General features: G+C 36.3%; 1 protein-coding gene across 1 annotated transcript in view; it reads left to right on the forward strand.

Annotated features, from left to right (window-relative positions):
* Positions 1 to 13,538: 13,538 nt before the first annotated feature.
* The window catches only part of LOC108232685 (ephrin type-A receptor 5), a 60,261-nt gene continuing 58,491 nt past the window's right edge, over positions 13,539 to 15,308 (forward strand). Inside the window, exon 1 of the mRNA XM_017410631.3 lies at positions 13,539 to 13,800. Within this exon, the coding sequence (XP_017266120.1) occupies positions 13,701 to 13,800 (100 nt within the window). The 5' untranslated portion in view covers positions 13,539 to 13,700. The remainder of the gene's footprint in view (positions 13,801 to 15,308) is intronic.

Here is a 15,308-nt window from a genome sequence, read left to right on the forward strand (position 1 = left end):
AATGTGGCCTGAGGGTTTGTGCATGTGTACACACAAAATGTGTATAGATTGTGTTTGTGTGACTCTATGCTCTTGCAGTAAAAGTGACATCACACTTTCTGTGCACCCACATTCCCTGTGTGGCAGTGTGCATCTGCATGAGCATACAATATGTGTCTGTATGTGTATTCAGATTACCACTGGCAGTGAAGAAGTCTTAATAAAGCTGTCACCGACTCAACGCCTCTCTGTTTCGCCCTCCCTTCCTGTCATTTCTACAATTTTGTGGTTTATTTCAACAATGTGTTTTTTGCACTTCTTGCATTGCTCTGCTTAACCCGGTTTTTAATTCTTGTCAGTGTAGTCCCTAGTATTTTTTTCCCTTGCAGTCTCCCTTTCTCTTTCCCTCTCCTGCCTTTCTGAAAAGAGGGATTAAGGAGATGACAGCACACATTGTTGGGGATGTACCCATGGTGTGTGATATTCTGGTGAAAACTCAATGAACCCAGCTGGAGAGAGTCACATCGCCCAGATAAACAGCAGGTGGCTATCAGACTCAAACAAATAAACACAATAGCTAATGTTCTGCTGTAAATGTATTTGGTGTATATACACAAAGATCTAACTAAAACCAATGCACATATGTAGGTAAATACTGTACATAATTATTACACAGTAAAAATAATATAACAATGTGAAATATCTTGGAAAATACAAGCTGGCACTGATGAACCATTACAAACAAGCTGTAATAGTGGCACAACTAACTAGATGAGGCAAGCACCAGGAGGGTTGATTGTGCAGAATTGGGTCTGCGCTCTCATTATTATCTCTACCAGCATTTACTCCTTTGAAGTTTTAATTTCCCTCTCTGCATGTTTGCAAGTGGTGTATGCCATATATAGGAAAAGAGTAATACAATCACACAGTGATAGCTGTGCAAGTCATTTTGTTACACAAAAGCAATGCAGTATTTTTTTAGACCAGTAAAAAAACAGTTTAAAGATGTGGGTTAAACCAGACTATGTCATTATTGAGGAAACAGCAATTGTGATTAGATTAGCAATTTAAACAAGAATTATTAGAACCATAATATCTAAAACCTTGTTTGTTTGTTTTGTGTGTGTGTGTGTTTTGTACTTGTAGCATTCTTTATGGTCCACCATTTTAAGCTGAAGATGGACTAAATCAAACTTGACTAGACCTCTGCTTTAGGATGTAATAAGTTGAGGTACAGTGGTAAAAACAGCTTGTGAGAATATGTTTAATTTGGTTGGCTTTTTTAATAACTTTAGTTTGCACTAAACAGTCAGTCTGAGTTCCTAAAATAATATTAGTCAGTGCTGGCTAGCTAAACCTGAAAGCATTTAGTGTCAGCTAGTGGCTTAAACCCAAGTTGTAATTACTTAATAACCCAGTTTTGGGTTGTTCTTTTTAACATAACATAATGATTTTAACCCATTGTTGGGGTAGAAAACTTAACTCAGTATACTGGAACAAACTGGTAACCCTGCTAACTTCAAACTTAAACTTGACCCAGTGTTGGGTTATAAATTGAGCTGCTTTCAACCCAGCAGATTTCAGTGTGTAAGACTGTAAGACAATGTCTTTTAAACAAGCTTATCAGCAATAAAATGGATGGTTTTACCTGTTCTTTTTCTCTCTCCTTCTCTTTCTTTGGGATGCTTTGGCAACTGTCTGATAACACTCTTGCTCTACTTGTGATGCTACCGTTTGTGTCTATTCAGTATATGCCAATTCTTTGCAAATAAAATCATTTACATACCCATCACCAGTTTGCATGTGTATCAGATTGCATTCAAATAAGACCATCCCTTCTGGGTGCAAGTGAGTGTATTTTGTTTTACAAAGTCATATAAGCAAGCTCAAATATTGTACAGCAATATATGCAGTAGGTTGATGAGGCATTTAATTTTGTTTTCTTACTTAATAATGACAGTTTTTTTTTTTTATGGGGAAGCTTGTGCAACATATTTTCTCTATTTGCACATGAATAAAGAGGAGTAAATTGTTCGTTGGCATGTTTAAAGAACTTTTTTGTCATTTCTTCCACTTATGCTGAAATAAACTCTAACAGGGACCATAAATTAGAATAACAAGGCTCATGTCTAATTTCTAAACTGCTTATCCTGTTCAGGACACACACATATGCAAACACAATGGCGCCAAGCATCCTGCTTGTTTTTGTCTTAATTGTAAAGAAAACTAATGGATACTAAATTAGATGTCAAGCTCATCAACCGTGTCTTTTGTGGCAGCATTAGTTCAATAGCAAGCACAAGTCCCAACAGAGGTTAGAGTGAGGGGATTGAAAAATAAAGGCATGCAAACTTGTTTAGTGTTGAACTAATATTTTCTGATGCATCATTAAAGTCCTTGTGTGTATGCTATACTGACAATAAAAGTGTTATGTGTGTATTTTCAATTAATTTATTTTATTTAAGTCTAAAACATAAAAACATGAAATTGCTAATATTTTTACATCTATATTTTAAGATTTGAAGTCCTTTTGTTGTTTAGGAATTTTTATTTTTAGCCATTCAAATCCTCACAATTATCTTGATTTGTGGCTTAAAATGTTCTCTTGCTCTCTCCACACTTTGCTGGTGCATGAATGGAGGTTTTTGAATGTGCATCTCTAATCGAAATAAGCAGTTTCAGCATATTTGGCTGCACTTTTTCTTTTTTTTTCTTTTTTTCCAGCTCATAAAACATAAAGCTATCATGTCCTTTTTATGTCTCTTTTTATTGCTGTCCTGTATGTCTCGCAGCAAGCTGTTCTGCCAGCATTTCTACAGTGCCGCCAGCTGTGCCACTGCTCCCCTGGCAGGTAAGATGATGAGACCTGATGAAGTGAGATGGCAATGTAATGTCAGCTTTTTATGAAAAAAAATACTTTGCATCTCAAGTAGTTTCATTTAACATGAAATATGAGGAATCTAACATTGTGGCATATGGCAAATAGACATCAGTTCAAGCATAAAAATAGTTGACTTACTGGCTTTCTAAAATTCTTGGCAGATAGATTGGAAGTATTGAAAGAAATGGGTGTCATTATGATTGAGGTGTACACTGTTCACTTGTTTAATAAAGTAAATCTAATTTAGATGCATTAAAATATATTCATTGAACCACACTAGGTGTTTTACCTAAATAAACTGTGCAGTAGTCCAATGTTAAAATACGAGTTTAATTATTGCTCTATTGGGCAAAAAGAGCATTTTTCCCAGTGATGAGCATCCAGTGATCCAACATACAAGCTGTTATTGAGACAGTGTCTACCAGCTGTGCCAGCTCTCTCCTGGCAGGCAGCATCGTCGCAAAACCATCTGTGTCTGCAAGCATCAGGCAACGACACCAGTGCAATATCCTCCATTAATTTATCACTTCTTCCCCAACAGCTACAGGGATGAAGCTGCTTAAAATACAAGGTATATGATGTGTGGTGTCTATCTATAACTTTTTTTCTTTTTTTACAATTCAGGCTTAAGAATAGGTCCAGTAGATCAAATGTCCAGCTGCAGTTGAACCTTTTATCTCATGTCTCCAGCAACATAAAATTGATTACATTATCAAAAAGCTGATGATGTTATGCATGAAAGAAGAATGGGAATGTGTCAAAAGGAAGGTAAAAAGAAAATTTGCTGAGAATGGATGACCCCTGATCTGACCATGGTGCCCTTAATTACTGGCAGATTTGTGCTATACAATAGTGCAATATTTCGATTGTGGCAAATTGACTTAAGAAGTTTTTTTTTATTGTGTAATCAATCTATATAAACCCCTTTTCATAAATAAACTTGTAAATGACTCATATGTTGTATTTATTTAAATTATATTAATACACTTTTGAAGATGGTGACATTGTGTCCATTTTCTTGGCCCACTATTATATTCAGTCAATATTAAGTATTTTGATTTTTGGTGTATTTGTTTGTTACTATGTATTACTATTATTATTATTATTATTATTATTATTATTATTATTATTATTATTATTATTATTATTATTATTATTATTATTATTATTATTTTAGTTAGTTGGTTTGCTTGTTTGTTTGTTTTGTTTTGTCTATTTAGTTAATACATGCAGATTTGATCACACCAAGTCTGGACTTCACTAAATTAAATAAAAAGCTCATTGTGTTGATAAGCTTAAAGGACTGTATGAACCATTTTAAAAAGTCTTTGCACTCATCAAGAAATTCAGGAAACTAAAGCACACGTTAAAGTCCTTCACGTCTGATATTGTGTCCTAGGAAATGATGGCTTTATGGCAGCAAAAAGATGGACAATGATTCATAATGTTTCAAAAGCTTTCATCAGATTGCAACATTTTTTCATCAGTCTTATCTGTTTTTATGCTATTTTTATAACAAAAACACAGTTTAATTTGCTTTTGAAGAATACTATGTTACACATATTTGCTATGAAATGTTTTGTATTTGTTACATATTCAAATTTTCATAGCATCTTACTTGATCTGTGACTCATCTGTGAATCAAAACAAATACTTGGACTTCCCAATAATTTAGAAGTCAGGAAGCTTTATGTTTATAAGGCAAAGCATTTAAAAGAGATTATACTCTAACCATTATTTACCTGCTAGAAACAAACACAAATAAATGTGTAGTCACAGCTCTGCAATCATTGTAAAATATTATACACACATACTGCATATATAAATATATACAGTATGTGTGTGGTGTGTGTGTGTGTGTGGGGGGGTATCTTTGTGTATAAGGGAATGCCATATATAGTTTATGGTTCTTCAAGGAAATTCTCTAGTACATTCACTTTTTTTATACCCATCCACATGCCATATTTTTTAACATTGCTCTTCGGGGACTCATTTGTTTTTTTTATGTCCAACATTCAAATAAAGCATCATGTGGGTGAGAGGATGGCTCATGCATGTGTTTCTGTTGTGGGAAATGTAAGGAGGAGGTGACTATAGAGGTAGTAGGTGTGCAAATGTTGGAGGCTTTTGTGTTTTGTGAACAAATACCACATGAGTGAAATTAGTTGGATGAAAACAATGTGTCATTGTTCCCAATGTTGTGTTTCTTAAACTTGTTCATTACAAAAGGTCCAAAGAAACTTTAAAATTACACAGTACTTTGTTCAATGGAGAAGCCCAGTTTCTTGTACATTGAGAGAATCAGCCATTTGTTCCTAATTAGCATCAGTAAATGGTCACCTATCGCCATAAAAAGTGCTCAAGGTGAAGATACATCATCATGAACCATCCATGTTTAACAGGTACTTGTTCAAGGTACAAACACAAGGGATATTTATAAATCATTCTTGTTCTTGTGTGTGCCTTCTAGAAAATGGGATGCTACATTCAAAAGGTTCCTCCAGCTATGGGGACAGATTCAATGAGTGTACATTGTGTTGTACCAATTGCACAGAAGTAACAGTTCTTACATTATGTTGTTAATGTAAAGGTCTAGGATGCTTAAACAGGCCCACTTTAGGCCTGTTCAGTGGCTACTTGTATTGTTAAAGCTTTACTTGCTGGTAGCACTTCCAAAGCTCATTTGGTTTCTTGCGAAGAGTTTTATTTTCACATCTCCTCCTTGAAGTACACGCCATGTTCTGACTGCGAGAGAGAATTGGGAATTGGTCACCCAGTTCACAGGCTAGATCAGTGCTACTGAGAAAACAGGGATCTCATGTAATGTGTCTCAATGCTTTGCCCTTCCAGGAACAGTGTCAGCCCTCAAAACTGCAAACAGTTATTACAAAAATTAGGCTATGTTTTTAGTTTACAAATCATACATTTGTGACCCATGCTGGCAAAATGAGTCACAATGAGGATTTTTTTCTTATTGAGATATTATTATTATTACTATTAAATTCTCCATCTCAAAAGCTTCAAAATGATATACAGTTTGTTTAATTTTGATGGTTTATTACTTGGCCTGGCAACAATCTTGTCTTGTTTGTGAGAGTGCTGGTTTGAAAACTCACTTCTTTTGGTCTAGAATGATGTCAACAGTTATTCAATCCTTTATATTAAAAAGGGGAATCCCCAAGCTTCACAATGATGCCAAATATTATGCAGAGGGATTTCCTGGTGCTATGGCAGCCAGCAGACAAAAGGCCAATTCAATAGGAAATTATAAGGGTTAAAGGAAGAAGTATTCTTTCTGAAGATGCCTGTTAGAAAACTTTGATGTAAAGGTAGTGGTGAGTGCTAAAAATGAGCAGAAGATTGTGTGTAGGGGCAGTAATTTAGATTTCAGATTTTTGGTATTTCAAGTTATCCACCAAAATAGCACCCGCTCATTATCTTGGACCTTGTAATTTATGCATTAGTTACTTCAAAATATAAATGATAAATGTATTACAGCAATGCAATAGCAGTGCTGTTTGTCCTGAAGAAAGCAATAGCCAAAAGGAGAGACAACTCAGTAGGCTGTGCTACATAACAGTTAAAACATGCAAACTGTTAATTAAAAGATGGGCACAATATTGACAAAGGATGAAACAAAGGATGAAACAGATTAAAAGGATATGAGCGGGTCATGTCTGAGGGGAATGAAACCAGTCATTAGGAAAAAAAAAGAAAAAAACATGGCAAAATGCTGTAAAAGACAGAGTTTAGTGTTATATAACTCAAAGATGGCAGCCATGGTTTTTCAGAATAATCAGAATTCTGGAGCACCCTCGTCTCTCCCCCGGGCTGACTTCTGTGTAATCAAATCACAGACACTGATGCCTGTGACTGGAATTGCATGAATCTGAGCCTAAGCTACAGCATTGTCTATGCATCCGAAAATGTCAAAAGACTGGTTAACATTTCAACACCAAGGGAATTCTGCTTTGTAAATATTAAACAATAAAGGGCCAGAAGAATGTTTAACGTGGAACAGTGCATCCCATTTGTTTAACAGTTTTGAAGGGAGAAGGGCGGGGGGTAGAGTAAAAAAAAAATCTTGTTTATTGAAATCCTGTCGGTTGTGCTATGATTATAATTGGGCACAGTTAGGATTTCTTTGGATTAGCTGCGTGACCAAAACTAAGAAACTCTTTGTTACCCTAACATTTCTTTCTATAGGCTCCGGCCATAGGCATTTTTGTAGAAGATGTGATTTTTTTTTTTAAATGTCTTACATAATTTAGGCAAGACTGGTGTGAAATCTAGCTTCTAATATTAAGTTTAGGCAAAAATTACCATATCTACATAAGCTATCTTTGTATCTACATACTGTACTCAACAAATCTGAGCATAAAGATGTATCAGCAAATCAAAGTTGTTGGATTTCTTGCTTTCATACAACTCTTCCATGGATGTTGTCACTGCTGACTATTTTCAGTCAATTTTTACTGTTTCTGTAGGTAAACAAATGCAATTAGTAAATGACAAATTGTCACAAGTTTTCCTTAAAAAAATGTAATTTAGAGGCACATTAATCATCAATATGACAATACAGCTGTGAAGATCTTTTTTCCTACTTCATGTTGTGTTTTTGTTTTGTTTGGGTTTTTTTTACTAGTCTTTATGACTTTGCAATGGTATCATTAAGAATAGTTTTTATGGTATTAAGGAAGACACTAATGGTGCATCAGAATACAAAAGGAAATTTGTAATTTCCATATTTGGATAAGAATAAAAACAAGAATAAGAAGCCATATTTCTTAATTAAAAATAAAACAGTGTGTTTATTTACCTGCAGAGCATTATTATCTAATAATTTTCTTTAGGTGCATTTATAAACTGCCAATGAGAATTTATTGTTCACACAAAAGTTAAAGAATTAAAAAAAAAGCTTAAACTGCCTACTTTCAAGATAAGAGCCCATGCAAAACAATCTGAGCATAAGGTTGAGTCAATCAAAAGATTAGTGTTACCATTCTGAATTGAAGAACTGACATGACATTCCACTGCAAGTTTGAAGAGCTCCTAGATAAGTATGAAAACACAGTGCTAAAGTCACATTTATTCCACTTTTTTTTTCCCAGTTAATAGTAACTTCAGTTTGTCATCTAATGCTTCTCTTAAGCAAAATTCATTCAGGTGAGATTTATTTTAGATTAAAATGTTTTTTTTTTTATTATCTGGCTTTTGAACTTATAACAATGTATTCCTTAGCCCATGCATATTCTTTTTTCTTTTTTTTTTAAATAAAAAAGTATGTATTCAGTGTATCCTAAGTTAGAAGATAAAATGTGTGAAATGAGACCAGTAGGATTTGGAGCAGTATATAGAGGGGAGCAGCCAAAATAAAGAAAGAATACAAGCGGCACTGCCTGGCAGCCTAACTGAGCTGCTAAGCAGGGCTTAACGATGCCCGGGGGAGGGCGGGTGCGTATGTGCGTTTCAGTGTCAGTGTGTGAGCGTGTGTTTTTGTGCTTCCTTTCTCCACAGGCCCAAAACAAGAGCTCCATGTTTCGGGGGTCAAAGAAAGGCCAGAGAATTTGAAAAGCAGAACTTTGTTTGACAGCTGATAACTTGTAAAGTAATTAGTAAACTGCTGAAGTGAAAGCAGCTGGTTTTATTTTCAGAAAAATAAAGGAAATGAGACCAAAAATGCTTGTTTTGGTTTGTTTAGGAGATAATTTCTGGTCACAAATGAGTTAAGCATGTTGTGTAGACTGCATTAAAACATATTTTAAAGCAGCCAGTTCTGCAGAGTTGTGATGGAGATGTCAGCTTTTTTTCCCTCCACCTGACAGGAGGAGTTTCACCATGTGAGTTACACCTAATAAGGTTCACACCATCTCCCAGATTCTGTGTCGTCTCCTTCATAAACATTCAGCTGGTAAGTGTCGCCATTGCATAAGTCTGGACACAGCTTCTTACTCGATGTGAAGGCTGCCCACAGTAGACCCACAGTAGACTTGTCAGGAAAAGCAGAGGCGTTGCTGATAAAATTGATGGTGGCTCTTCTATTTTTAAGTGCTCCAGTAAGCTGTGCCAGTCAGCTAACAGGTACAGTAGTACAGTCTGAGAAGTGGGAAATCTAAAATTAATGATGTGGTGAATCATGTTCGTTAATGATCACACTTCTCTTAGTGACAAATGCAAAAAAAAAAAAAAAAATCTGTAATGATTCGAAATGTTCATTATTTTCTTTGTTGTCAGGGTTTTCAGTGTGCATATGGGGTGGGAGGGGTGGGAAAAATAACATATATAGCTGATGTATGCTGTACATTTTCAGACAAGCATTACAAAGGATTTTCTTTTCAATGTGTGGATGTGTCCTGAAGACATTTGAGCAGTTTTTAAAAGCTGATGATCATAAAAAGTACAAATGACTGGCACATTTGGGCAGTGGTTAAAGCTGCCATCTCACAACAAGAAGGCTGAAAGTTCAAAACCCAACTGTGCCCTTCTTTGTTGAGTTTATGTTCTCCACATGCATGAGTTTTTTCTGGGTACTCCGGTTTCCTTCCACATACCAAAAACATACTTGGGTTAAGTATCACTGGGTGTGAGTGAAAGTGTGAAAGGTTGCCTGCCTCGATTCTCTGCATGTGAACCTATAATGGACTAGCGACCTGCACAGTGTGCACTGCACCCCTCATCCAATGACTGCTGGAGATAGGCACCAGCTCCTCATTACTCTGCATAGAAAAGCAGGTATAGAAATGGATGAAGGAAAAGAATAGAAAAAAGTTTTGTTTAGGATTTATCTTTGATCATGATTATATGGCCCACAAAAAATACATATATTTGACATGAATAAATTTTGAGATAAAAACAAAAAATGTGGCCCTGCGACCTGTCCAGAATGTACTTGCATAGTGAATGATTGGATGGAGAGATGGATGCAAAAATATATCATCACATAAAAAAAATCTATGTTTTATTAGAAAATGAAATTACAGATTGTATAAATTGCAGATGAAAACAAATGCAAAATTAGGTAGAAGTGGACAGCACATACAATGCAATTTTCCTTTCTTTTGTACATATATCAACATAAAGCAGTAATATTTTCAGATTTAGGGACATTTTGAAAATTTAAGAGCTTTGCATGTTTGTATGTATGTATGTGTGTGTGTGTGCATATGAAATGAGTTGTCTCAGTTGGAAGCCTGAGTCAGCTTTGACTTTCTACTCCTGCCACAGACAGAGGAGTCCTAACTGTGCCAACAAGGTACTCCCTGTAAAAAAAATGTCTGTGTTCTCATGTGTGAAAGACTGAGACTGTATGAGGAAAATGCACACACAAGTGTATGTGTGTGTTGTGTGTGTTAAACTGACCCTAAATGACCTTGTTTTTCCATTTCCCTCCCCTAGTGTCATGTGTGGGCAGACAGAAAATCACAGCTGAGTGTTAAGCCCCCAAGGTGCCGCCACATCAGAACACCTTTTGGAAAGAAAAAAGTATTTATGTTCTAACAAAGCAAACTAAAGTGACACAAGATTAACAACAAAAAAATCCTATAATTTTATTTGACTGTCATGTCAAATTTGATGCTATGTAACATTATATTATCAGTTTTGTTTGTTTTTTTCAGACTTTTGATTCTCATTCTCAGGACAATAAATAGTGTGCTTCTATGTCAGAGCTGGTGTCTGTAAGGAATGCACAAAATATCATTTGGTGTCATCATAATGCATTGGCTGCAGCTCTGTGAAGAAAACTGAAAATTATGGAGGAACACATTGAAAGCAAAATTACTTGTAGTGTTCACACACGCTTATTTTCTAATCTTTCTGACTCAGTGCGCAAGTGAGGTCTGTGACAGCTAAACTGTTAGATATTCCGATTTAGTGGAGACCAAAAGAACAATAAGAAGAGAGACTATTGGCATTGCATTCTGAGATGAAAAAATAAATAAATGTGGTGAAATTTACATGCAATTGCAGTTGGAGTAAGCAGTGATACAAAAAATGCTTAGGATGTTTATCCAAGCTGAGATTCTAAGAGGGAATTCCCAAAAATGTTTTCCAGCATCTCAATGTTCTGTTAGCCCTCACAATGTTTTGTAATACACAGATACAGTCTTTCGTGGTTTGATTACCTCTATTTGGTTAAACATGACACATTCAGAACATTAATGCATGCTGCTGAGAAGTACACTCATATATTTCTATTTCATAGCTTGCAGTTTTTGGCCATTCTGATTTCTTAAACCTCATCATCTGAAAAATATTTCAAATTTGCCTCTTTATCCATTTATCTAACATGTTTGCAGACAAAAATCCAATCCCCACACAACAAGAAAGAAAATATATCACTAATATCTCATGGTAAAGGTGTTTTGGAGGCGGATGTTTCTTACACTTTTCCCTGTAGAGTTTTTATAGAATCAACACACCTCTCGGAGACAACAACAGTTTTTGGCATCCCAGAACCACCTCCACACCCTCTGTCAGTGCTGATCAGACCCCTACACATCCACAATATGCCGCCACCCCACCATTACACTTATAGTTATGTCTATGCTTGGCAAACACCTTTGATTATCAGTTGGAAAAAACAGCGTTTAAAATATGAGGACAATTATGTTTTTGTCAAAACAGGAAGTGAAGAGCTGAGGGTGAAGTGAGAGTTTACATTGAGGATATTGGAAGTATTGATGTGTGTTTTTAACTGGAGCAAGTGTAAAATTAATCGATGCATGTGTACACGAATATGTGTATGTGTGAGCCCGCACAACAAGTGTGGGAGGTGTCAACAGGGCAAGCCTCAAGAGGCAAACCAAGAATCATTCAGTGATCATCAAAGTAAAAGAATACCCATAAAACAGCAGCACAGTTTACCACCTATATGCAAAAAAATATAATCAAAAAAGTGAAAAAGGGATAAAAAAGAATGAGAAACAACTAGACATTGTATCTAAAACCTTTAATACATTCGGCTGGTATGAGCCACAGAGGTAAAATATTTCATAATCAAAAAAAAAAAAAAAAAAACAATGACAGCTTGGTCCCGCTTGCCCTTATTTATAGAAAAACTGAAGTGGTGTCTTGTATTGTAGTGGATAAGATGCATAAAATTTAACACATTACTGTTTAATGCATCTCCCACCACTTTTTCACAACTGTACTCACAGTCAATTTGTGAGGAGTAGCTATACAATGAAAATGGTTTGTTTAGAAGTTATGATCCTGAAAGTGAGAATTAGTCCAACTTTCTAAATCAACTATACCCAAAGCAATACTGAGTTGTTTTTTTTCTCAAACAGAGCAATATCTATTGGCAAATCAATGTCCAAAGTTTCTCAAATTGTAACATATATATATAGTAGCATTCTAACAGTGCTTAGTTCTCTGCTCTTGTCCATGAATGTCGTGTTCCACAAGTCCATTTCTCATCTGAGGCAAACCTTTTTAATCCAGGGGACATTTGAGCCAGTATAGCATCATTTTTATGTCTCTCACTCATTGTGTAACTAAGGTTCAAACTCTCGAACCCCAGATCCCCCATACCAAAGTCGTGTGATTTATGTAATTTAACCGCTGTACCAACTCCCCGCTTTCAGAACAACCCCAGGAACAACCTCAGAGATCTCTGTCCAGAAGAGCACAGTTCTAGCAATTCTAGGAACAGCTAAGATAGTGCATAGAACCCACAAGCTTCCAGGCCTCTGGTAGAAGACCTGAGCTTGAAGTGAAAGTGGAACCGCCGCCCATGTGGAACAAATAGGGCAAGATGGAAGTTACATATATATATATATATATATATATATATATATATATTTAACACTCTGTGTGTGTGTGTGTGTGTATATATATATATATATATATATATATACACACACACACACACACACAGATACATACACTTTAGGCTACTGAGTAGTTGAGATTAGTTTGACACATATTGAACTCAATACCTGTCAGCAAAATTGATTGAGTATAACCGTTTTGCCTTGGCTAAAGTTAGCTGTGGCTTCCATCGTCAATTTGACTTCAAAAGTTAATCAATTTTAGATGTACTTTAATGATTAATTTCAGAAGGCTTAATACAAACATGTTTTTGTGTCTTTAAAGGTCACTTGGCTGTAGCAGCCATCTTGAATCGGGTTGTCAACAAAATTTAATCAGTAGATGTAAATTCATTGATTACTTTTAAGAGGATGAAAACATTATTATTTTATGGGGTTTTGGGTTTGCTTCTCTAGTAAATCGGGCACCATGAGTTAAGACATGAGAAAGACCGAGTAGAAATCTTGAACAACATATTTTATATGCTCCTCTTATAGCTCCAGCAACTTCATAATTTATTGAAATATACCACTCTTCTTCAGCTTCAGCTCAACATGTGGGCGTGAACGTAATGGGCGTTTCAAACGATTAAGCAAAAGCTTTTGAGCCAAAAAAAAAACCTTTTCTCTGTTCAAACAGCCACTTAATGCCAACTTCATACATCCAAACGGAGAGACTTAAATTAGAAGAGCAGAGAGACGATTTCAGAGCTGAGGAGCTAACGAGTGAGAATCGATCATGATTTGGACGAACCCGTCCAGCAGCAGCGGGGTTTCACCTGCGGGTGGTCTGCGATTGGAGAGACGCTGCTCTTCACCCCGCCCCCCTGCCGGCGCGCTGCCCGCCTCCCCCAAACCCGAGCGCACTCGTCCTCAAACCGCGGCGGAACATGAGCTCCGGAGTCTCCAAGCGGACGCAGAACCATCCAGATGATTCGAACACGTCCGCTCGTCTAATGCTGACAGAAAGTGCTGCTGTTTGAAGACAGCCCGTCACTGTTTCTTTTTTTTTTTTTTTTGGATGCGCCATGCATTCTCGTTGGCGGAGTTGTGGCATTCGGCTGGTGGCATGGACCTGGACTTGGAGTGCGGCGTTGCTCGGAGCGTGGTGCATCCCCGCAAATGAAGGTAAACCGGCGCAGAGACGCTCTGAGCTCATTATGGACAGAGATCTGGGTTTAATTGGCGCTGACAAAACAAAGCTGAACGGTGAAAGGTCGGACGATGTTAAGTTCCCCGTCAGTCTCATCATAAAGGTGTCTGGTCGGCTCCGACTCTGTCTTTATCATCTAATCTGAGGAGGTAAATTTATGACAGCTGTCCCCCGAGCCTTTAATAACTCTGTGTTCCGACCTGATAAAAGATGAAATAAAAACAGGACCTTTGGACAGAACATGTTTGTCTCAGATAACCAGCAGGCAGGTGCGCTCCGAGGAGCGAAAATCTCTGGATCAGTCTAAAAACACTGTAAACTGACCGAATTACTCCATCACAATCACCTTAACACGCTTTGTCCCAGCTCATTTTTAAACAAATAATTTACATTTTCTTTTTCAGACTTCAATGGTTTTTAAATGTAAATTAAATTAAGCTGATCTTTCAGCTTTTCAATTTCTGAAATCCTGATTTAGGAGCTGTAGCCTTCCTGGGTTACTCATCATTTTAATTTGAAACTACTGGGCTTTTGTTATTGTCTTCAAATGTGAGGGTTGTAGCCTTTTGACCACATTAAACGGGTTGAAACAATAGCAAGTTCAAAATCTTTTACAGTTAGCTTGTATTAAATTAACATGAGCATGACTATTTTTTTTTTCTTGAGTTTAGAATCACAAAAAGTGACTCCCAGTGTAGGGCCATTCAGATGCCCAAGAGGGGGCTTTCATGGCATCATTCTGCAACACAAAATAAGCCCTTTTATACAATGTGTTGGTTATTGCTTTGTTTCTAGATGGTTTGGTTGTTAACTTTACACACTTAACAATGTAAGTCTGAACATGAGTTCTTATTTGTAAACCACATTTAGTGTGATTACTTGAAGAGTTTGTCTTCAAAAGTATGATTTTTGAGATGTACTTTAATTGTAATGTTAAGAAAACGGTTTTTGTTCAGGTTAATCATCAAGGTGCAGTAAATGAGACTATGACATCTTCTGCAACATGTACCTGTGTGATTATGAAATTAGCCACACTTGTTTCCTTTGCTGTCATCCACAATCAACCCTTTCATCAGTTTTTTTTTTTACTCGTCATTTTCTTAAGAGCATCTTTTAGGTTCCCACAAGAGCTCCCTTCCTCTCCTTTTAAATTTGACTACAAACTTAACAAAACCCATAAAATTAAACTGTTTAACATCTCAGCCCTCAAGAGTTACATGACACAGTTTGATGTTTAACACAACTTTTAGATTAACTTGGCACATATTTGCTTTGCAATGGATAATCACACAATATCAAGCCTAATTGGAGGCGGAGGGGAAAACAAAACCCTATACAGGTGCTGGTCATAAAATTAGAATATCATGAAAAAGTAGATTGATTTCAGTAATTCCATTTAAAAAGTGAAACTTGTATATTATATTCATACATTACATACAAACTCATATATTTCAAATGTTTATTTCGTTTAATTTTGATGATT

Source organism: Kryptolebias marmoratus, linkage group LG14 (genome assembly GCF_001649575.2).
Source record: "Kryptolebias marmoratus isolate JLee-2015 linkage group LG14, ASM164957v2, whole genome shotgun sequence".
Taxonomy (NCBI): domain Eukaryota; kingdom Metazoa; phylum Chordata; class Actinopteri; order Cyprinodontiformes; family Rivulidae; genus Kryptolebias; species Kryptolebias marmoratus.